Raw genomic sequence first — 22926 nt, forward strand, 5'->3', positions numbered from 1 at the left:
CAGTCATTTTGGTGGCATCCCATTTTCCCCTAGATCTTTCCCTTTATTTTAAATTTAAGAAGTTGAATAATCACCCATTCTTTTATGAAATGTTTTAATGTAATGTTAATGAACGGAAAGTAAACATTAATGACAAAGACAATGTTACAGATAAGTGAATAGAGTCAGCTTTTGAATAACTGGGACAATTGGCCTTCCACTGAGAAAAATAAAATTAAATTAAATCACTACGTCACCTCAGTTCACAAGCTGAAAGTCCAAAACAAGTCTTTCCTACTTTTAGAAGAAAATCAAGATATCTGACTGAGGAGAGATCTCTTAAAGACACGAGCAAAAAAAGCATCCACTGGAAAAGAAGAATCAATAAATTTCACACATTAAAATTGAAAACTGCAGTAAGATAAGCCCCATAAACAAAGTAAAAAGAGACAAGACTGACACATAAATGATAAAGGATCTATGTTCAGTATATTATTGTCTATAAGGTTATTTGTCTTTTTTATTTGAGGTCATTTTTAGACTAACTGAGCCAAAAAATATGAACAGATGAGACATAAAAGAGGAAACTCAGATAACCGACAAAAGTATGAAAAGAAACTCCGTTTCATTAACAACTGTGAATGTGTGCATTACAAATGCTGACTTGGGGTTGAAATTTCCTCAGAGGAAATTCAAGAACTTCTTTTACCCTTTGGATTTATGCAGGAAATATACACACATCACATTAAATAATAGATGCTATTGTTTTATCATTGTCTCTATGAAGTACTTTTTAACGGATTATTTTTGAGGGTGTGCAGTTTTTTGTGTTTATTAGGAAACCTAACTACCCTTTTCCCTTTAGAATAAAATGTTATTGTTTTTAACATATCTAAACTCAAAAAGATATTTTCCATTCATCCAGAATTCAGATTCCCAGTGAGTATTCGAAGCATATCCTCTCTCATCTCCTTCAGTCTTTTCTTTCTCTCATCATGTCCCTTAACCGAGGCTTCTGCCTTCTGAAGGCCTCCAAAAATCGAACTATTTGACCCCCTCTTCTATAACCCCTCTTTATAATAAAATCTTTGGTTCTCTGGGTAATGGCAAAGCTCTTAATTAAATTTTCAAAATCTACTGGATACATTCCTAGATCTATTCGGATTTCACAGCTACTCTACCATGTCATTACATTTCGAAAACTCTGTTGTGAAAAACTGTTTGTTCCCTGGAGGAGCTGAAACAAGTAATAACCTTATGCCAGTATCCATCTCTGAATTCAGAATGACCTCGAATTGGATTAAAATGAATATATTCAGCAAGTAAGCAAGTACAGAGTTACAGTTTTCTTTCCCTCCCCCACTGCAGGTATTTCGCAGAAAGGGATGCCACAGCAGCTCAGCAGGTCCTGTCTGACTCTCTTCATCCCAAATGCAGGTAATTGTTGAAAGTAAAAGATGAATTAGGTTTTATGGGTTAGATCAAATGAACTTCATCTCCTACATGTATCTGTTGATGAGATTCTCAGGAGAGTGAGACTCAAAGCTTTTTCAAACAAGCCCTCATAATAAATGCTGAGATGGAGGGTTAAAACTTCAGGTACTCATTCCAAGATTTAGGATATCAAGTGGCACCATTCGGGTGAGATATGCTTTTTTATTTTATTTTATTCAGGTGAGATATGTGTTTATATTTAAAGGGACTGATAGTGTCACTAGTGTCCAGGAAGACTGAGGAGGTGGCCATGGAAGAAAGGCAGGGTCTGGGGGAAAGGGTCCAGAGAAAAGAAAGATGATGGGGGAACAGAAGAAAGAATGGAAGTTAAGAAGTCAGGGACCAAGTGAGAACATCTGGAATTGCTGAGACTTTTTTCTTTCTTTCTTTCTTGTAAAATTCTAGATGCTAAATTATTTGCATTTTCATTTGCTTTTCTACTTTTTTTTTCTTTGATTACATGAAGGGATATCACTAAAGAAGAAATAAGGTATCTTTTCTTTGTTTTTGTGTTTTATTGCTTTTATTTTGTTTTAGAATAAGTATGGGTAAGAATTTTTTTAAGGAACTCTGAATTTATTTGTTTCTAAAAGCCAACATTTTCAAACTTTTAATTTAATATAGTTGATTATAGCTGGGCTATGTTTTAACGAACTGAAAACCAGATGAGACTGACCGCTTGCAAAATGTCAAACGGTCTTTCTACAGCCATGACGAAATCTGGTTGGAGAAACATTTTGAACGCTCACCTAAAGGCTGAACCCCTCACCACACCTGTTCTGACTCCAGTTACCCCAGAGAAGGGCATTTTATTTGGGAATTTTGTTGCACAGAACAACTTTACTCTCTATTAATATATCTAATTTAATTATTATAAATGGTAGTTTTGTGTGTGTATGTGTTTGTCACTCTTCTTAGAAGGAGTTCCATTATTTTGCAATCATAGTTTTATATCGCTTTTTTTTCTCCTCAGCATGATGGTAGATTAGTTGTTAGTATTCATGTTGGCTAAGTAAATCCAAAATTTTATCAAAACCTTCTTAAAATTCAGGGATACGTCGAGTTGGGATTTTTTTTCCCCCCTCCACCTTACTATTTTACTCATTCTAGCTTCATTTGGCTAAGATTCATTAAGTCATATTACACTTCCCAAATTTACATTTGTAATATTTTATAAGATTAAAAATTCATTCCTTTAAGAAAAACACTACAATTGTTTAGCTTTTTCTTGTTATATGGTTAAAATCAAGCTATTTTATTTTTTTAACTACATCTTCTGAATTGCATATGTCTGTAATGTAGACTCTAAACTCCCTCTAGTTAAAATTGGCTGGGGAGTCTGTCCATGCTCTCAGGTGGCATTTCCTGGAGGAACATCAGTCAGAAGACACGAGTCCTCCACGGTCCTTGGAAAGTGACAATAAGCTCACAATATTTCTGATTAACCATTGGAGGGGCACTGACTTTGTCTATGAGTCTTTCTTAAAGAAAAGCTTGGCCGGGTGCGGTGGTTCACGCCTGTAATCCCAGCACTTTGGGAGGCCAAGGCAGGCAGATCACGGGGTCAGGAGATCGAGACCATCCTGGCTAACACGGTGAAACCCCCGTCTCTATCAAAAATACAAAAATTAGCCAGTCTTGGTGGTGGACGCCTATAGTCCCAGCTACTCGATGGCATGAACCTGGGAGGCGGAGCTTGCAGTGAGCCGAGATTGCACCACTGCACTCCAGCCTGGGCGACACAGCGAGACTCCTTCTCAAAAAAAAAAACAAAGAAAAGAAAAAAAAGCTTTATAGTTTTATCTCCTGTGTCAGCCATACAAGAGAAAGTATTTGAGGTTTGGGGTGACTACTCTTACTTAAAAAGAGACTAGCATTTGTGTGTGCATGCATATATGTGTAGTCACGTATATAAAATTACCATGCTTTATCCCTCAAACTACAATAAAATTGAATCAATAAAGTTGAAAAGTCAGTGCGTACTAAGGAAAGCTCTTTCCTGTCTATCGTTTAGCAAGCATGACACATTACTGCTTTTGTAAACATCCATTGGTTGAGTATTAAAGTTACTTGAGGGATAAAAGTGGATTAAAGTTTAAGAAGAAAATTTTAACTGTTAGTTTGTGTGTGTGTTTGTTTTCTCCCTATGAGGGGAATGCAATCTGTTTGGGTCAGGATATCCTATAAGTATCAGATAAGTAGAGATCACTTGGCCTCTTCTTTTATTTCCGATGCAGATAGATATATGATTTAATAAATATGGAGATACTGTGTAGTTATAAAGCCTTGCTGAAGAGAAAATAGGTGCTTATAAATTCTTATATATAAAATTTCTTAAATTGCACACATACCTTATTTTAGTTTGGATATGAATCTTTAAGGTAAAAAAATCTCCTGATCTCCTGATTCCTCTTCAGCTGTTTGGTTTGTTAGCCAGAAGTTACACTTTAGAAACAGGTGGCACATTTTAACATGAATTAAAAGTAGTTATTTTGAATTATAACCATTTATAGAATAGAAAATACACATAGTTAAATGTCAATTCTGTGTAATGTTTTTGTAGTTGTGTGTTGTGTGTATTATATGAGCGTCTTGTAATCAAATCTTTGCTGTGTGTTCTGGAGAACTCTCCTTTCTTCTAGTTAGAGAGAAATTAAATATTCATAATAACTAGTTTTTACACTGAATTAAGTTCAAATGCCAACTGCGGTTTATACAATTTATACAAACTTTATATATAAGAATTTATAAGCACCCCTTTTCTCTTCAACAAAGCTTTATAAATAAACGGTGCCTCCTTATTTGTTAAATTACGTATCTATCTGCATTGGAAATATAAGAAAAGGCCAAATGACCTTAGTGTAAAATACTGAACAAAGGTTACATCAGTCACAGGGAAGAATGGAACATGAGTCCTGCCTCCTCCTGTTGGCTGTACGGAAGGGCATGGGAGTGGGGCAGATGCACACAGAGTAATAGAATGTAGGGCACAGTAAGCCGAGATTGCACCACCACACTCCAGCCTGGATGACAGAGCGAGGCCAAGAAAGAGAGAGAGAGAGAGCAAGAGAGAGAGCAAGCAAGCAAGCAAGCATTTTCAGAATGCTTCTGTGATAGAAATCTTTTTTCAAATAGTCTTATTCAGAAGCTCAAATTACAAAAACAGATGAAAATGGAGCTGCTGTGGCTTACTGACTTAGCCAGAAGAAATACCATAGCACTTACTGGGACAGAATTTTTAAAACCTGTAAATGCTCCCTCCCCCCACCCCCTTGCTTCCTTCTTTTCTTCCTTTCTTGCTTCCTCCCTCCCTCCCTCCCTCTGTTTCTCCTTCCTCTCCTCCTTTCCTTACCTTCCTTACTTCCCTCCCTGCTTCTTTTCTTTTCTTTCTTTTACTAACTCAATCATTTATTTATCAATGAACATTTATTTGGCATCTACCATCTATCAGGCATCACAAATAAGACTGAATAGGATAAACACCACTAGGTAAAACCAAACAAAATGCAGTGGGGAATCATGAGAGAGTGAGGTGACATCTAGTTACCTCACTAAATGTTTCAGGAAGGAGGGATTTGATCATTAATGGTAGTGCAAAAGAATATCTTAATGTTTGGCCTTTAGGGCTGTCTCCCATGGCTGTACTATAGTGAATAGGAGGTAAATAGCATGGCCTTAAATAATTCCATTTCTGAGCTCCACATAAATTGTATTGTGGCTTTTAAAATTGTTAATATTTAAATTGATAAGTGTTGGATAACTGAGCTACAGGCATCTCTGCATATAGTTAACAGTTTTAACATAAGCATTAAAAGAGAACAAGTACCAATTAGAGATTAAAACTGATTTACTTACTTATTCATTCATCCGTTCAGCAAATTCAGCAAAGCAGAATGGGAGAAGAAAAGGATGGATAAGGCAATTGGGTGAGTATGGGATCTCACGTGGAAAGATGGTCCGTCTGAACCAGAACCAGAACTAGAGTATCATGAAAGACAAGGGTGAAACTCTACTTGTCCTGATAGAAATATACAACCTAGTTAAAATATTTAAAGCACCTTTTATATGTTTGTGGATTCATCTGTATGGTTATATGATATTACTTTGCCTATGAACAACTGACAAGGTAGAAAGTTGTAATTATAAGGAAATGATTTTCAGAAATCACTTAGAATTCTGTTTGGTAGTTTTCTTTTAAGGATTTCATCAAACATTGGGCTATTTGATAAAAATTTACTTTAGTTTTTTTATAATGCCCCATATTATCCAAAAATATTTCTGAACAGAGAATTTTTTCTGTGCTGGATTTATATTAGCAGAGAAGATTTAAGAACTCGGGTTCCATTAATTTTTGGTAAACATGTAAATAAGGAACTAGAAAATACACACTGTGTTAAGATACTTATTTAAATTTTTCTCATCTTAAAAGTAATATGCAATTTATTATAGAAAAGTAAACAAAAAATCACCCCAATCTTGTTACTTTTGTGGCATTTTATTTTAGTTTTTCTCCTTGCACATCTGTGTGCATTTATATAATAAAATGGCTTGCTCTATCCGTAATGTTTTATATCCTGCTTAAATCATCTTTAAGAAGATAATTTTAATCAACTGTAATATATGAGATTACCATAATTTATTTTGCTATCTGTCTTCTTTAGGAATTTGAATAGTTTCCATGTCGTTTCCATTATTAAAAATGCTATAATGAAATATATCTATAAAGCTTTGTCCACTTCGGATTTTTTTTCTGTCATATATTTGGAAATGGAAAGGTCAAAGTATATGAACTACCAATTCTCTTGATACACATTACTGAAATTTTCTGCTAAATTACAAAAGTCAAGGTTTTGATAGGGTAGAGATGGAAGGGTGACCTGCTACTCTGATAATTTAATAGTAAGTTAAATATCAGATTATCAATTACTGAAATGCTTTTGTGTGTGTGTGTGTGTGTCAAGTGAAAGCACGTTTACTAAGAAAGTAAAGGAATAAAAGAAAAGAATGGCTACTCCATGGGTAGAGCAGCCCCAAGGGCTGCTGGTTGGCTATTTTTATGGTTATTTCTTGATTATTTGCTGAACAAGGGGTAGATTATTCATGAGTTTTCTGGGAAAGGGGTGGGCAATTCCCAGAACTGAGGGTTCTTCCCCTTTTAGACCATAGGGTAACTTCCTGACATTACCATGGCATTTGTACACTGTCATGGCACTGGTAGTAGTGTCTTTTAGCATGCTAATGGGAAATGCTTATTTCTTATATGTGACACACAGTTGGTTTTATGGTTTATACTTTATAGGTATTCATTTGCAATTGTGGGCATCAATATAACTGACCTGGCATATAATCTACTGATCAGCGGAGCTCTAAAAACCCATTTCTACAATATCGCCCCAGAAGCTCCAACATTGTCTCACTTTCAGCAAACATTCTGTAAGTATCCTGTTGTATAATTGTCAATACAGGTTTCTATGCTGGACGCGGTGGCTCACCCCTGTAATCCGAGTACTTTGGGAGGCCAAGGCGGGTGAATTGCCTAAGCTCAGGAGTTCAAGACCGGCCTGGCCAACATGGTGAAACCCCATCTGAACTAAAAATAAGAAAACTAGCCAGGCATGGTGATGCGCACCTGTAATCCCAGCTACTTGGGAGGCTGAGGCAGGATAATTACTTGAACCCAGGAGGTAGAGGTTGCAGTGAACTGAGATCGTGCCACTGCACTCCATCCTGGATGACAGAGTGAGACTCCATCTCAAAAAATATAAATCATATATATTTATATATATATAGGTTTCTATAGAACACTCCCGACAAGGATCGAAGCTGAGAGATCTTTGTGATTTGGCTGCTTTGGAGCCTTTGAACTTCCTCTTTTGGTTCTGATTTTTTTGTTTTCTCATTCAAAAATCTACACTTACATTTTCAGGCATGGTAAATTCTTCTCTTTCCTGGCTCTTGCGTAATCTCCAGTGTATCCACTTCTGGTCTGACTTAAAGACGTCATGGGTGTTTCTCTCCCTCTGATCCTCATGGCATAGCACTCAAGAGTGCAGGTTCTGAAGATAGCCTGAGTTAATTCTCAGATCTATGTTTTAGCAAAAGTGAAATCTCCAAGAAGGATTAGAAGATAAAGTCGAAACTCTCCTAGGAAGTAGAGCAAAAAGGCTTAGATGGAAAATAGAAAATAAAAAAGGTTGTCAAATTAATGGATCATTCTATGAGGTCTTATAGCTGAATAATAGAAGTGCCAGAAAAATAGTGGTGAAAACTAAGGAAGGGGAATCAAATAAAGAAAGAAAGAAAAATTTTCAGAACTGAAGTATGAGTTTTCATACTTAAAGAAATAAGTACCTACACAATAGATTAATGTAGACCCACACCAAGGACCTAATCATTGTGAAATTTAATGACATTGGAAAGAGATGACCCTGAAAACTTCCAAAGCTATCACATAATGAATTGGGAATCAATATGACATTGGACTTCTCAACACTACATTGTATTCTAAAAAGTAGAATATTGTCTCCAAAAGTTAAGAGAGACTGGGCGCCGCACATCACACCTGTAATCCCAGCAGTTTGGGAGGCTGAGGTGGGAGGATTGCTTGAGCCCAGGAGTTTGAGACCAGCCCAGGCAACATAGCGAGACCCTGTCTCTACAAAAAAAATAAAAAATTAGCCAGCTGTAATCCCAGCCACTCAAGAGGCTGAGGTGAGAAGATCGTTTGAGCCCAAGGAGGTCAAGGCTGCTATGAGCTATGATTGCACCACTGCCTCCAGCCTGGGTGACAGAGCAAGACCCCATCTCAATCAATAAGTCAATCAAAGTTAAGAGAATATTTTTTAAAACTAAGGGAATATGATTTCTAGTTTAGAATTTTACACCCGGTATAACTTACTACCTTACCAATCAAATATGGGAATAGAATAAAAACAGTTTCTTAATGCAACGTCGTAAGCATTTTACTTCCCTGTACCTTTATCGGGAAGCTTATTTCCACAAAATAAGAGAGTAATCCTAAAGGAATAAATGGGGTCTAGAAAATAGGAAATCTATCCCAGGAGAGCAGTGAAGGGAAAGCCCAAGATATCTGTGCAATTGGCTGCAAATAATAAATCTAGATTCTAGAAGGTCAGAAGGCTGTGGGAGAGACTCTTTGAAGAACCTGAAATTGACAGAATATTACCATGTTTGAACACACTGCGAGGACATTGGCATATTAAGGAGCTAGTTTAGGCTTAAATTAAGGGGGAAGCCAGGCAAATAAACAAAGAAGGCAGTTATTAATACAAAGTAAAGAAAAGGGTGAGAAAATAAGTGACTATGTGGCTGGGGTGAGTGAGAGGGGGCTAAATCTTAATCTTCTATAAAGAAAAAAATTTTTTTAATCAAGTAATGGAAAGCATGTTGATTAGAGCTATGAAGATCGATAACCAAAATAATCAGCTAAAAGAATTGAAATGTTGCTTTAGGAAAGCAGGAATTAGGGCAGGAGACTGCTTTTTCTTTTTGTTTTTGGGATTTTTTTTTGTTTTTGTAACAAGACTTGTTAAACTATTTGACTCTGAACAATGTGCATGTATAACTTAGATAAAAATGAAAAGTAAATTATAAAACACATATACTTTACAACTTGTTAATGGAAAATGTAAGTCCCTTACATGCATTATCACAGCTCCTGCTTTGATAATTGGATGATTGTATTCACTCCTATAAAAATTCTGAGCATCTCCAACAAATATGATTGAGATTTTACCATGGATTAGGTTCTATGCTGAGGAAGACAGGCATTTAAACAAATACTTAAAATGTAGTGGGTCCAGCATTATCTTCAGGGAAACAAAGAAGTCTTTAAAAAAAGTAAAATGTAGTGGGAGGAATTTAGTGATTGAGGAAGTAAAGACACTGCTTCTAAAAACTGGAAGTCGCTGATGCAGTGGCTCACACCTGTAATCCCAGGATTTTGGGAGGCTAAGGAGGGCAGATCATTTGAGGTCAGGAGTTCAAGACCAGCCTGATCAACAGGGTGAAACCCTGTCTCTATGAAAAAATAGAAAAATTAGCCAGGTGTGATGGCGTACGCCTGTAATCCCAGCTACTCGGGAGGCTGAGACACAAGAATCTCTTGAAACCAGGAAGTGGAGGTTGAAGTGAGCCAAGATTGCACCACTGTACTCCAGCCGGGGCGACAGAGTGAGACTCCATCTCATAAATAAATATATATATAGAAAAAGTCTGTGGCTGCCTTAATTCATTCAGGCTGGAAGTCAGGGAATTTTCTGCAAAGCAAATGCCCCTTTTGAAGAGAACCAAAGGATGAGTGGCAGGAAATAAGGCAATGGTGGCTGAGTGGTCTGGTGAAGGCCATAAAGCAAAAGAGTATGTGGATTTAAGAAGTAGAGCATAGGGTTTGCCGGTGACGAGAGATGGCACTGGAAGCCTAAGAGCAGGATGAAGGGCAGTCCTGAAGAGTTCGGTAAGCCTCATCAAAGTGCATCAACCTGCAGATAAAGAAAGCCTCTTGCCATGTTTCCCTGGCCCCTTATACTTGCCCTATTCTATATTTACCATGCTCATTAGGGAAGTTAGGGAAGTCGTTCTGAAGGAAAGTAGAGTGAGTTTCGTTTTAGGCATACTGAGGGTGAGCCGCTCTTGGGAAATCCATGTGGAGCTGCAGAGTGGGCATTCTCATAATGTAGGGCTCTGGAGTGCTGAAGGATTAGAAAGGCTCAAGCTACAGATTTGTGATTTGTGAGCACCTGGGAGAATATCAGAGCCACACAGTAGGGGAGCATTCCCAGGAAAGAGTCAAAGTTAGAATCGTAAAGAATTGGCATTTAAGGGCAGGTTTCACTGCTGTATCCTTAGCACAAAGCCTGGTACAGGGTAGAGGTGCATAGTAACTAGTGGGTGGGTGGATGGATGGGTGGATGGATGGATGGATGGATGCATAGATGGATGGATGGATGCATAGATGGATGGAAGGCTAAAATATTGGCTGATTTTTTTTTGCAGGAGAAAGGAGAGTCTAGTTTCTGTGGGAAATTTTAGCCTAGGCCAGGCACGGTGGCTCACACCTGTAATCCCAGCACTTTGGGAGGCTAAGGCAGGATGATCACTTGAGCCCAGGAGTTTGAGACCAACCTGGGTAATATGGTGAAACCCCATCTCTACAAAAGAAAAACAGTATTAGTCTTGGTCTGGATTGATATGCTTCAAGAGAATCCTAGCCCAGATGAGCAAGTATGCAATAGGATTACATATTTCCTTAGGCCCTCATCAGGTTTTAGAAGCAGCAGCAACCCCCCTATGGATTGTGGGGTATGTAGGCAAAGGGACTGAGGCCTCTCTAAGGGAAACAAACTGTGCCCTAGATTCACTGTTCCTCAATCAGACATGATCAGTTCTACATGTCTCCTCTGTAATATTCTTGCAATTACCTGTGTCCTTGCATATGTCTCTGCTCTCTACTAACTGAATGCAGTGAAGCAAAACCAAGACATTCAAGCAGCAACAAATGTGCTGCAGGCTGGAATCAGAGAGCCAAATTAATATTCAAAACAAGTATTCCATCTAGGCAGAAAAATGTAAGAATATAATAGCTCCATCCTTCTGACTTTACAGTATTATTCGGTGAACACTGAGCTGCCAAGGCACTATGTTACAAAAATTGCATTCAGTCTAAAGCTCCACTGAACACACAGCCCCATTGAAGTGGAGTGAGGTTAGGTGTAATGAGCAGAAGGGAAAGTACGAAGGCCAGAAGAGAAAGAGGAAACTACTTTTTCTTTCACCTCCAAAAGAAGGGACTATTCCATAGGAATAAGAACCAGAGGAACAGAATGCACTGGAAAAGGCAGCCTATTGCCGTGGCGAAAAGTCAGCTGGTTTCAGGCCCTGGTTTCCAGCTTCTAGCTGTACCTGTTATTGTAGACCATTCGAGGAACTCATCTAAGCCCAATGTCTGCATCTGAAAGATGGAGATGTCATATCTGTGTTACCTACTCCACAAAGCTGTTGTAAGAATGCAATGAGATGGTGGAAAAATAGCCTGGCCTCTGTTTTCTCCCTCTCCTTTCCATGCCACTTTGTTAGCTTCCCTAGTGAACAAATCATCAGCTGCAACTGTACTCCTGTTTGCCTCTCTCCAACAAACCCAGCATTAGGGACCACAGGAAGTCTGCCTTTTTCTTCATCTGCAATACCTAGTACTGTGTCTGTTTCATATTTGTTCATCGGCAGATGAGTTAACTGACAGATCCGACCAAATGCATTTTTGAACACTGTGATTTGTATAAGTGAGTGGAGTTTTATGATTATAATACGCACCTTGGAAGCCAGACCACCATTTCTGCATTCTGATTAAGATCATGTTACACGGTCTCTAATTATTTTCCTGATGGGACAGAGAAAGAGAGTCCCAGGGAATCAGTCTTCAATCTTCAGAGGAAGAATCCTGAGCATGGTGTCAGATTAGGAGCCACCCACTCCTCTACCTTTACCCAAGCCCTTTAAACCTTTCATGATGTTTTTCTATAATTGTGTGTAAGGTAGGAAAATGGGGAAACCAAATAAATCCACATTCTTCTATAACTGTGCCACACTACATCACCTTTAGAGTGAGTTGCCAATATTCCTGCACATTGTAGAAAAGATGATTTTTCATATTGCCTGTTTATCATTGTCAACAGGAGAAAAGATACTGTCACTCATGAAATACTAATGAGATGCATTATCAATGATTTTAATTCATAGTATTGGAAACCTGACTCTACATACAAAATAGCTATGTTTATTTGAGCTCAGAGACCAGTCAGGAAAATTTATGTATGTAATTTGTATAAGGAAAGAAGAAATTATAAATTATCATAGATTTATTTTAGAACCATAAAAATTATATTTAGAAGGAAGCCAAGGAAACTTTCTTTTTAGAAAGAGAATCTTCTTGACCACAGGTTCTCAACTTTAGTGACACGAGTTTCATCTTATTGAATTACAAGTCTGGTTAAATCTAGGAGGATCTGCATTTTTTAACAAGTACCCCAGATCATTCGTGGAGTATTTTAGGAGTTTGCCCAGTCACTGAAATGGACAGGTGATTGAATTCTTTTGGTTGGTTGAAGAAGATATTGAGATCAGAGGAAACAAGTTTCTGTTGATGTGCGCTAAAACAACCAGATGACAAACAGGCTCCAAATCATGGCATATGAGAAATGGTGAGGAGAAGCAGGGAAAGAGAAAAGCTCGACGCATAAAGCACACGTCAAACACTTGAGTTGGAGAAGGACTGAAGTTGTTCTGTGAAATACAGGGCAACAGATTTAGGCCCAGAATGAGGAAGAATCTTTATTTGTTTGTTTGATTTTTAGAGACAGAGTCTCTCTCTTGCTCAGGCTGGAGTGCAGTGGCACCATCCTAGCTCACTGCAGCCTCAAATTCCTGGGCTCAAATGGTCCTCCCACCTCAGCCTCCTGAGTAGCTGAGGCTACAGGTGCAAGCCACCATAGCCAGCTTATTCTAAAAAACTTTTGTGGCCAGGCGCAGTGGCTTACACCTGTAATGCCACCATTTTGGGAGGCCGAGGTGGGCGGATCACCTGAGGTTGGGAGTTCGAGACCAGCCTGACCAACATGGAGAAACCCAGTCTCTACTAAAAATACAAAATTAGCCAGGCGTGGTGGCGCATGCCTGTAATCCCATCTACTCGGGAGACTGAGGCAGGAGAATCGCTTGAACCCAGGAGGCAGAGGTTGTGGTGAGCCAAGATCGTGCCATTGCACTCCAGCCTGGGCAACAAGAGCGAAACTCTGTCTCAAAAAAAGAAAAAAAAAAAAGAAAAACTTTTTGTAAGCCAGGTGTGGTGGCTCACACCTGTAACCCCAGCACTTTGGGTGGCCAAGGCAGGTGGATCACTTGGGGTTAGGAGTTCAAGACCAACCTGGCCAACATGGTGAAACCCCATCTCTACCAAAAATACAAAAATGAGCCAGGCATGGTGGCACATGCCTGTAGTCCCAGCTACTTAGGAGGCTAAGGCATGAGAATTGCTTGAACTTGGGAGGTGGAGCTTGCAGTAAGCTGAGATTCACCACGTGCTCTAGCCTGGGCAACAGAGCAAAACCCTGTCTCAAAAAAAGCTATTTTTTGTAGAAATGGGGTCTTCCTGTGTTGCCCAGGCTGGCCTCAAACCCCTGGCCTCGAGTGATCCTCCTGACTTAGCTTTCTAAAGTGTTGGGATTACAGGTGTGAGCCACAGTGCCTGGCAAGAAAGAAGCTTTTAAGAATCAGGTTCCTCATCCAAGGAACAAATAGTGTTGTCACCAGAGAAGTTCAAGCCTGAATGCTGCCTCTGGGAATCTAAGCATCAGATGAAGAGAGACAGAGGAGGTGGCTTCTGGGGCGACTGATCCTTCTGATTTGGGCCTTTTCTGATGTGGTCAGGTTCCCACGACAGTGATAGTGGAGCCCTGGCTTGTGTAGCCTCAAGGCCAGTAGAGTGATGGGTTGGTGTGTGCCCTCATCAGAAATGTTGAAAACAGTCAGTTCTAGAGTATGAAGGGCCCAAAGGCAGGCTAGTCCTAAAAGAAATGGTATAAGCCAGGCATAGTGGCGTGTGCCTGTAGTCCCAGCTATTTGGGCGGCTGAGGCAGCAGGATCACATGAGGCCAGAGTTCAAGGACAGCCTGAGCAACATCGCATGATCTTGCCTCTAAAAAAAATAATAAACTTAAAAAAAAAAAAGAAATGGAACAGTCAACCCAACCCTCCTCCTAAGTTTACAGACAGACCACATACTTAATCAAGTATAAGCATACTTAACAATGTAATGAGACAAGTAACCAGTGGGAAGGGTCTGTGGAAGTGGACGAGCAGCCGGCCATGTGTGTTGGGGACAGTGAAGGTCACTCCTATTTTTGTATTAAAATAAAATATGAGTAAAGATTTTTTAAAATGTATGAAATTATGTTGAAGCATTTTTCCATACATAGCTAGTTACCAGAAAAACAAAAAGTATTGATTTTTTTTTTGTACTGTTAGTATTGAGTATGTTTATTCCAAATTCTCTTCTCATCCTCCCCTTCCCCATTTTCATTTATGCATGCAGGTGGAAGAGCAAGGATTCAAACCAGGTTTCTGGCTCCAGAATCCTGTCTTCTATTTTCTACCTCCTTCTAATGTTAAGACAAAGAAAATTTTGCGTAATATTTGTTTTTCTTTTATCTTCTTTTTCTTTTTCTTTTTTTGAGACAGGTATCACTCTGTCGCTGAGGCTGGAGTGCAGTGGCGCAATCACAGCTCACTGCAGCCTCGACCTCCTGAGCTCAGGTGATCCACCCCAGCCTCCCAAACAACTGGGACGACAGGCTTGCGCCACCATGCCTGGCTGGTTTTCTTTTTTTTAAACTAGGATTACTTCCTTAAGTACTTTTCTTTCTAATATATAGAGACACCTGAGCTTGTAGTAGTTTACTACCTACAAGTATCTAGCATTATAAAAACAAAACAAAACACTATGCACATTTCTTTTTTTTTTTTTTTTTTTTTTTTTTTTTGAGACGGAGTCTCGCTCTGTTGCCCAGGCTGGAGTGCAGTGGCACGATCTCAGCTCACTGCAAGCACCGCCTCCCGGGTTTACGCCATTCTCCTGCCTCAGCCTCCTGAGTAGCTGGGACTACAGGCACCCGCCACTAGGCCCAGCTAATTTTTTTGTATTTTTAGTAGAGATGGGGTTTCATCGTGGCAGGTCTCGATCTCCTGACCTCATGATCCGCCTGCCTCGGCCTCCCAAAGTGCTGGGATTACAGGCGTGAGCCACCGCGCCCGGCCTATGCACATTTCAATACTAAATGTGGTAGATAAAAATAATTAAACAAATGTGGTAATGGGAGGGGGCATAATGGGAAACAAAGCACAATGAATAGGTTCTTATACCAAATACTTCACATTTATTCCCCAAATTGTTTCAATCCCGATCACTCGTGGGTAGCGTTTTTGAGACACCAATAAGGATTTGAATATGAAATTATTGCTTCAGAGCAAGGAAGTCTTATTAACAATTTCATGTGGTTTTATGACCAGGCTGTGTTGTTCAGGGTTGATTTACAATTTTTATTGTGTCATAATAGAGTGTCAGAATGCATTTGTTTGATTTGTTGGGGTAATTTAAAACTTTAGTTATATCAAATATCAAGAGAATAAAGACTGAGTGGGGTGATTTGGAAAAATTGGACCGTTACGTTAATTTAATTAGGAGGAGAAGGATGAAGTAGTCACTGTCAGCCTTTCAGACAATGTTCCCGACGCGATTCATATTCAAGAGATGACAGAACTGATTTGTCTTTCTGCTTGGGAAGAATGAGAACGATTCCAGAGCCAATTGCAATAAGCTTGCAGATTGGTAGTCTTCAACTGCACTGATTTTAAAGAATAATCTTAAACAGTGGTATTTTCTAGATTTTGACATCTTCTTTGAGCTCCATGGTTGCTGTGGCTTGGTTCAGCATCTCCCTCAGCATTCAGAATGATTTTGAATGTGATTAAGAATTTTTTTTCTCCTGCATTTTTATCATTGTCTTGTCTCCAACAGGCTATTTGATGCACGAATTTCATAAGTTTTGGATCGAAGAGGACCCCATGGACATAATGGAATTTAATCGTGTGAGGGAGAAATTCCGCAAGAGGATCATAAAACAGCTGCAGAACCCAGACATGGCGCTGTGCCCACATTTTGCTGCCTCGGAAGGTTTAATCAACATGTAGTTGCCCACGCCAGTTTTAATGGATACCCTGGAACACTGCCTCATTGTCTTGTTAGATCTCTGCTTAGGTTGCAGCTCACGCATTGAATGCACACAGTGATTGTATGCATGCCTTTTGGTACAGTATTTTCATCTCTTGGTCATAATTCCGAGATCCCCAGAGACCACTGTTTCTGGAGTATCTGTCATCCAGTGACTGCTCATATTGTGGCATTATGCAGTGTTACATCTTGCCTTGACACCCAGGTATGGAGAGAGTTTTCTATTTTTTTAGACTTTTTTTCCTCTCCCTCATAGTTCAGCATTAAAGAATTGTATTTCTCTCGCTGTATTTTGTATGTAAGAGGTTTAGCCGAATCTTGTTCTGTGAAAGCCTTTTAATTTATTGATATATTTCATGACTACTGCTGCTAGCTTTTCAAGCCAGGTTCATGCTTGGACCTCATTCTGATAAAGTATAAGACTTTAAAATAATACAAACAGGGCCGGGCGCAGTGGCTCCCACCTGTAATCCCAGCACTTTGGGAAGCTGAGGCGGGCGGATCACAAGGTCAAGAGATCAAGACATCCTGGCCAACACGGTGAAACCCCGTCTCTACTAAAAATAACAAAAATTAGCTGGGTGCGGTGGCGGGTGCCTGTAATCCCAGCTACTCGGGAGGCTGAGGCAGGAGAATCACTTGAACCCGGGAGGCAGAGGTTGCAGGGAGCCGAGATCATACCACTGCACTCCAACCTGGTGACAGAGCAAGACTCCATCTCAAAAATAAATAAATAAATAAATAAATAAATAAATAAATAAATAAAATAATACAGACAGACACATGATAAGCCAAACTGTTCCTGCAAACATAGCTATGCTTCATGAAAATGTAATGAGGCTTACAAGAAGTAACTTTAGGTAGGAGCTGTTTTTGTTTGAAGTACTGCAGAATTATATTGTAACTTCCCCTCACCCCAGTTGCAATTGTGTCATAGTCATCTGTATATCAAACTATTTTATTCCCATAACTCCACTGGCTTGGATGCCTAAGTGTATGATGCTTGAAGCCTCAGAAAAGAAATAAGCATATTTCAAAAACTGCAAAAGGTTTTTCACTGCCTGCCTCTTGCGGAACTGGGTTACACCCTGGCACTGTTCTGATCCAAGCATATTTGCTTGGGGAACTAAGTGCTGACTAGTTTGTTTTCTATGTCAAGAGGCAATATTAAAAAACAATTTGCAAGAAAATGTGTTTCAAGAGAGCAACCTAAGCTAAGTCACTCTGCAATATTTCTTGAAAATAACGACCTTGTCTTGTATCAGTGGAAGATGTAAATTGCTTAGAAAGGGAAAAGTCAAATCGTTCCAGAACTGCTAAAAATCATTTTAAAAACCGTGATTTAGTTTGGAATTATGATTGTAGTCTGTTGAATAGTATTTACCATGGCATTTCATACCCATGGTATTTTATACCTTCTGACTATCAATTTTAGTATTATTAGATGTTTGTGTAACCACTTGCTTATTTAAATGAATTTTGAGTACTGCCTAATTGTCAGTTATATGAATAAATTACATGTCATTCTACTGTAACGTATAGTGGATTTCATATTAATAGTTTCGTGCTCGTACAGCTTCTGAATATGCAAATATGTGAGTGAATAGAATGTCAAAAACAGACAACATGGAGCTGACTATAAATCACGCCATCATTCAGAGTCAGCAGGTTCATAACTTCCTAGGAGACCTGGCTTGGCTGTTGCTAGATAAAGCAGAAACATTAACTACCCATTGTTTTCTTGTCCTTTCTCTCCCTTCTGGGATTGCATTATCCTTTCCCTTTCAGCCATGTACCAAGTGGCAGCATTTTGCATTGCCTTTCTTATGGCCCTGTGTCCCTTCTTAGAATGAGGAAGGAAAATAGTTGGTTAGCACATGGTGGATACCATGAGTAATGACAAGAATGTATATTCCTCTCCCGAGAACTTGTCAACCTAGTTCCTCAGGCCTGCCTGAGGAGCCCTGAATTTCCACCGTAGCTGCAGCTGCTGTCGATGAAGGTGTTATTCCACATGCAGTCCAGCCTTTGCCAGCCACATGTGCTCATTGTCTCTTTTTATCCACTGCGGTCCCATGTCACTGTCACAGCTTGACAGCATGCGGCACTTACACCAGCTTGCGTCTCTTCTGTTCAGATAGAGTTGATGCCAACAAAGCTAAGAGTTTCCCCTCTCGGCTCCTAGGATGCTTTCTTTCTATTGTATTTGAGCATGGCTGCACAATCTTAGGATGAACAAGCTCTGACAGCTCCTTTGAGCTCTGAGTATTATTAGATTTCTCATTCACACCACTTTGTGGAAGATGCATTCCACCCAGTCACGCAAAGCGAGGTGAGAAAAAGAAGAGGAGAGGTTTCAAAAGCATCAACAACCTGTGGAGTGTGTGTGTGTGTGTGTGTTTCCCTTGAGTATTTTCAGCTTATACTTATTCCATTGAATAAGGGTTGACCACATAAAATGTAAATTGTGCGGCAAGCCTCTTCCAAGTCTTCCAAAACACTACTTGCTACGATAAAAACACATTCCTGTTTGCACTAGAGAAAGAAAACCTTTCGAAGCACTGTTTCTGAAACTTGACTGTGACCTTCCTTCTCACAGTTCTTGTTATTGTACTGAAAAAAATTTTGCCTGGTAACATACCATCTTTTCCATATTTGAAAAGAGGCTTAAATATATACCAATCCCAAAAGACAGGGTGACCTTACAATGTATCTTCCAAAACAGAACACTGTTGAGAGAGAAAGAGGATGTCGTTAATAGTTTCTTTAGAACAACAGAGTAAACTGGGACAATTTAAGAAAACTGAGATGTTAGGTGGCCAAGAGAGACCAAGAGACAGACATAAGGATTGTCCACCCACAACGTGATTAATCAAATATAGCCCGATTTCTTTACTTTCAAGCCTCTGGCAGGAGAAGTACATCATAGAGATATAGACATTTTGATATGCAGGACACTACCCAAAATTTTAGAGACCCATCACAGGCATGGGCTTGGTTTGAGCTGAGAAATTCAGCTGCATAGATGGGGCCTAAGTTGGCAATGGGGACATAAAACCTGACAATCAAACTCCATGGCAACAAATTGTCTTGACCCATAAACATATGGTGCCAGATCCAAATTGAAGGGGAGTGCGGAGGGGAGCGGAATTGGTGGAATATGAGGATAGGAGATGGGAGATGATGGAGAGAAGAGGAAGGGGGCAGAGAAAAAGGAAAATATCAGCTAGGCCCATAGCCACTGAGCCTTCTGACACAGACTCTATTAAAGCAATGCCTCTAACTCTTCAAGGAGCTCAGAAATGGTAGCTGCTCTAATCTAGAGACAAAATGGCAGAAAAGCAGAACCAAATATAACATCAAGTCCTAGAAGATGAAAGAGATTCTGGTACAGATTCCATTTCAAGAGCTCACATTTAGCCGGGTTTTATGCCATGTGCCAGGACTGTGCTAGTCCTTACCTTGCATGATTTCATTTCCTTAACAACACACAGGATCAGATGGGTTTTTGTCTGCTTGCGCACTTGTTTTTCTAGACAAACACACTTGTTTTTCTAGACAAACAGGTTTAAATAAGTTAATACATTGCCAAAGGTCTCAAGAGAAGTATTAGGTTGGTGCACAAGTAATTGTGGTTTCACCATTGAAAGTAACGGCAAAAAACTGCAGTTGCTTTTGCACCAGCCTAATAAATGGCATAGCTAGACTTGAATCCAAGACCTTAACCCCAGACATTCAATCATTATGCTGCTGTCTACCGAACTGGAATCCTCTACCATCCCAGGACACTGGTGAATTATAAACACACACAAATGTGCACACACACTCCACCCCCAAGTGATAGCAGATGTGTTCATAAATATTTCTCGCTCAGATGTCTGTAGGGTGAATTCAAATGCTGCCATACTGTCCCTCAGGACTGCCCACAGTTTTGGTCAGATTTTTTTCCCCTTGCTACTCAAAGAACAATTCTAGGACTGTAAGCTCTTTCTCCTGATCCCTGTCTCCCCCAGGAGGGGAGGCTGCAAACCTCCTTCCTGTTCCCTTGCAGGGGAAACCTCAGCAAGGTGGGTGTGCAGGACCTGTGCGATGGCAAGCTCAGGCCGGAAGCTACACAGCATTTATCTCTATGGAAGGAGAAACACGCAGGGCTTTGGGCATGTGTGCGCTTCATAAATAAAACACTCCTTTCGCAGCTGAGGTTCTTGTGTCTCATTGACCTGACATAGCCTTCAGAATGCTGCCACTCATAGACACTAACAGGAATTATGTTGTCCGCTAACATCGCTGGGATGCTTCATGGAAACCCCATGGAGATGGTCAGGACAGGGTCAGGACATGGTTACAAAGATCAAACCCTTGACTACTTTTTTTTTCTTTTCTTTTTTTAATCATAGCACTGTGCAATGCTTTGGGAAAGACCATAGAAGAAGAGTTTATGGGCCGGGGGAGGTGACTCACGCCTGTAATCCCAACACTTGGGGAGGCTGTGGTTGGTGGATCATGAGGTCAGGAGTTCGAGACCATCCTTGCCAACATGGTGAAAACTCGTCTCTACTAAAAATACAAAAATTAGCCGGGCGTGGTGGCGGGCACCTGTAATTCCACCTACTTGGGAGGCTGAAGCAGGAGAATCGCTTGAAACTGGGAGGCAGAGGTTACAGTGAGCTGAGATTGTGCCACTGCACTCCAGCCTGGGCAAGAAAAGCAAAACTCCGTCTGAAAAAAATAAAAATAAAAATAAAAATAAAGAGTTTATGGCCACTAGAAAAGAGTGGCAAAGAGAAGAGATAGTTGAGATTAATCTTGAAAAACCACAGGTAAACCCCCTCTGTCATACAAGTTAAATGGCCCTTTTGTGATTTCACCTACCCTACAAAGGGTCAGAGGATTTCCACAGCATCACAAGGCATAAGTTTTGGAATCAGCTTTACTAGGAAATTTTCTAAAGCAAGGGTCAGCAAGTGAAGAAGGTTCAAGTACCTCCCATGCTCACAAGGCACACCAAGGCCTGGTGGTGTAGGTCTGAGTTCAGCTGGAGAGGGTCCTACCCCCTATCGTTCTTTCTTTTAGGGAAAGCATGAAAGCAACCTTGGCCAAGGGGTGAAGATCTGATCAGAACACATTGCAGCAGGCAGTCTGGCTTGGCTGCCAGCCGGTTGCGAGCTGAGTGGGAGCACGAGCTCCCTTCACCTGGAGGCCCTGAGGTCTGTGGGATGTTGCCCTGGGGGAGGAAATCTCTGGTTCTAAGGGAAGCTAATCTGGGATGCAACCTCTTTGCTAGAAGAGAGAGGAGCTTTCAGTTATAGCTGGTTTGTCCAGGCAGCCCAGAGTGAGCTCATGAATTATATTTTGAGAAATCTCTTCATATTACACCCATATACTTACATTTTTGACATAATAGCTCTCTGTACCAAGTGTATAACAATTATAGAGGAATAGGGACATCAACAGCCTCAAGCTATATGGTACTAAGAGTTACATCATCCACTTTGGGTGACGATTTTACTCTTTCTGCAGAGCACAGCAGGAAAAACTTGCAATCCAAAGACCTGCGTTCTAGTGCACGTGCTGCTTCCTTCCTTAGGTCAATGATTTCATCCTTCTGACTTTGCTTTTACCATCTGTAACATAAAAATAATAACGACAACTCTTCTTCAGAGGATTATTGTAGGAGTAAAATTCAAATAAGCTAACAATAATTATTAGCTATAAGTGTTTGGGAAACTCCAAAGTGCTAGTTAAACACAGGTTTAATCATGGTTCAATTTTCATCCCTCTGGTTTTTGGCTATGAACTTCCTCTAACAAAGAATTCAGCTACAAAATTTGTCCTTGGAGCCAGTGTTCCTCACTAATTCAATTCAGCAAATATTTATTGAAAACTTATTTTAGTCCCAGGCATCGTGCCAAGTCTGGGGACCAAATGGGAGACAAGACAGTGTGGCCTTGGTCTCAGGGACCTCACAGTCTGAATCTAGTGCCTGGCTTCTCAAAGCCCAGTCTTTGGACCGCCATGATGAGCACTGTTAGAAATGAATCCTCAGCCCCGTCCCCAGACCTACTGAATGATAGTCTTCATTTTAACACTCCCCCAGGTGATGCGTGTGCACATTCAGCTGAGAAGCACTTCTCTAGGGATTATTGATCTGGTTTTTCACTGAAACCTGACAAGATTTAGTCTCAGTTGTTGATGGTTTAGAAATCAATCAAATATTCCCGTTGTTTTCCCTCAATTTACGCAGTCATTATAACTTGACCCTGTTCCCACCTCTAACAAAGGACTTCATGTTCTGTTGTCATCACCCAGAGGTGCAAACAGGAGCTGGCATGGAGAGGAGGAGGGCCTCATCCTGGACACGGGCCTCAGAGGTCTACCCCCATGCCATGCTGCTTGGGACGCTTCCTACAGTAGCCAAAGCTGGTCCTGCCCCCATGTGGACTCCCACGGATGACCTTTCTCAGAGGGTCCTTCTTTCAAGGTGTCTGTCAGGATGGCCAATCTCCTAGATGCTGGAGAAAACAAATGAGTCGAGTCTTCGCTTGTTAGCTTGTTCGTTGTCTCCTCACTAACCAGAACCACCTGGATGCTGCTCGGTGACGATATTTGTCCGTTCTGACTGCCGTTAACAGAATTCCATAGACTCAGCGGCT

General features: G+C 40.3%; 1 protein-coding gene across 3 annotated transcripts in view; it reads left to right on the plus strand.

The window, feature by feature from the left end:
- ELMOD1 (ELMO domain containing 1) overlaps positions 1 to 17812 on the plus strand; it is a 76677-nt gene extending 58865 nt beyond the window's left edge. For 2 of the 3 annotated variants that reach the window (XM_025356778.1, XM_025356777.1), the window contains 5 exons: positions 1348 to 1416; positions 1940 to 1963; positions 5349 to 5399; positions 6773 to 6906; positions 16061 to 17812. In XM_025356778.1, the coding sequence (XP_025212563.1) occupies positions 1348 to 1416; positions 1940 to 1963; positions 5349 to 5399; positions 6773 to 6906; positions 16061 to 16233 (451 nt within the window). In that variant the 3' untranslated portion in view covers positions 16234 to 17812. The remainder of the gene's footprint in view (positions 1 to 1347; positions 1417 to 1939; positions 1964 to 5348; positions 5400 to 6772; positions 6907 to 16060) is intronic. The other variant, XM_025356780.1, reaches the window with a different exon arrangement.
- The last annotated feature ends 5114 nt before the right edge of the window (positions 17813 to 22926 follow it).

Source organism: Theropithecus gelada, chromosome 14, assembly GCF_003255815.1.
Source record: "Theropithecus gelada isolate Dixy chromosome 14, Tgel_1.0, whole genome shotgun sequence".
In the NCBI taxonomy this organism is placed as follows: Eukaryota; Metazoa; Chordata; class Mammalia; order Primates; family Cercopithecidae; genus Theropithecus; species Theropithecus gelada.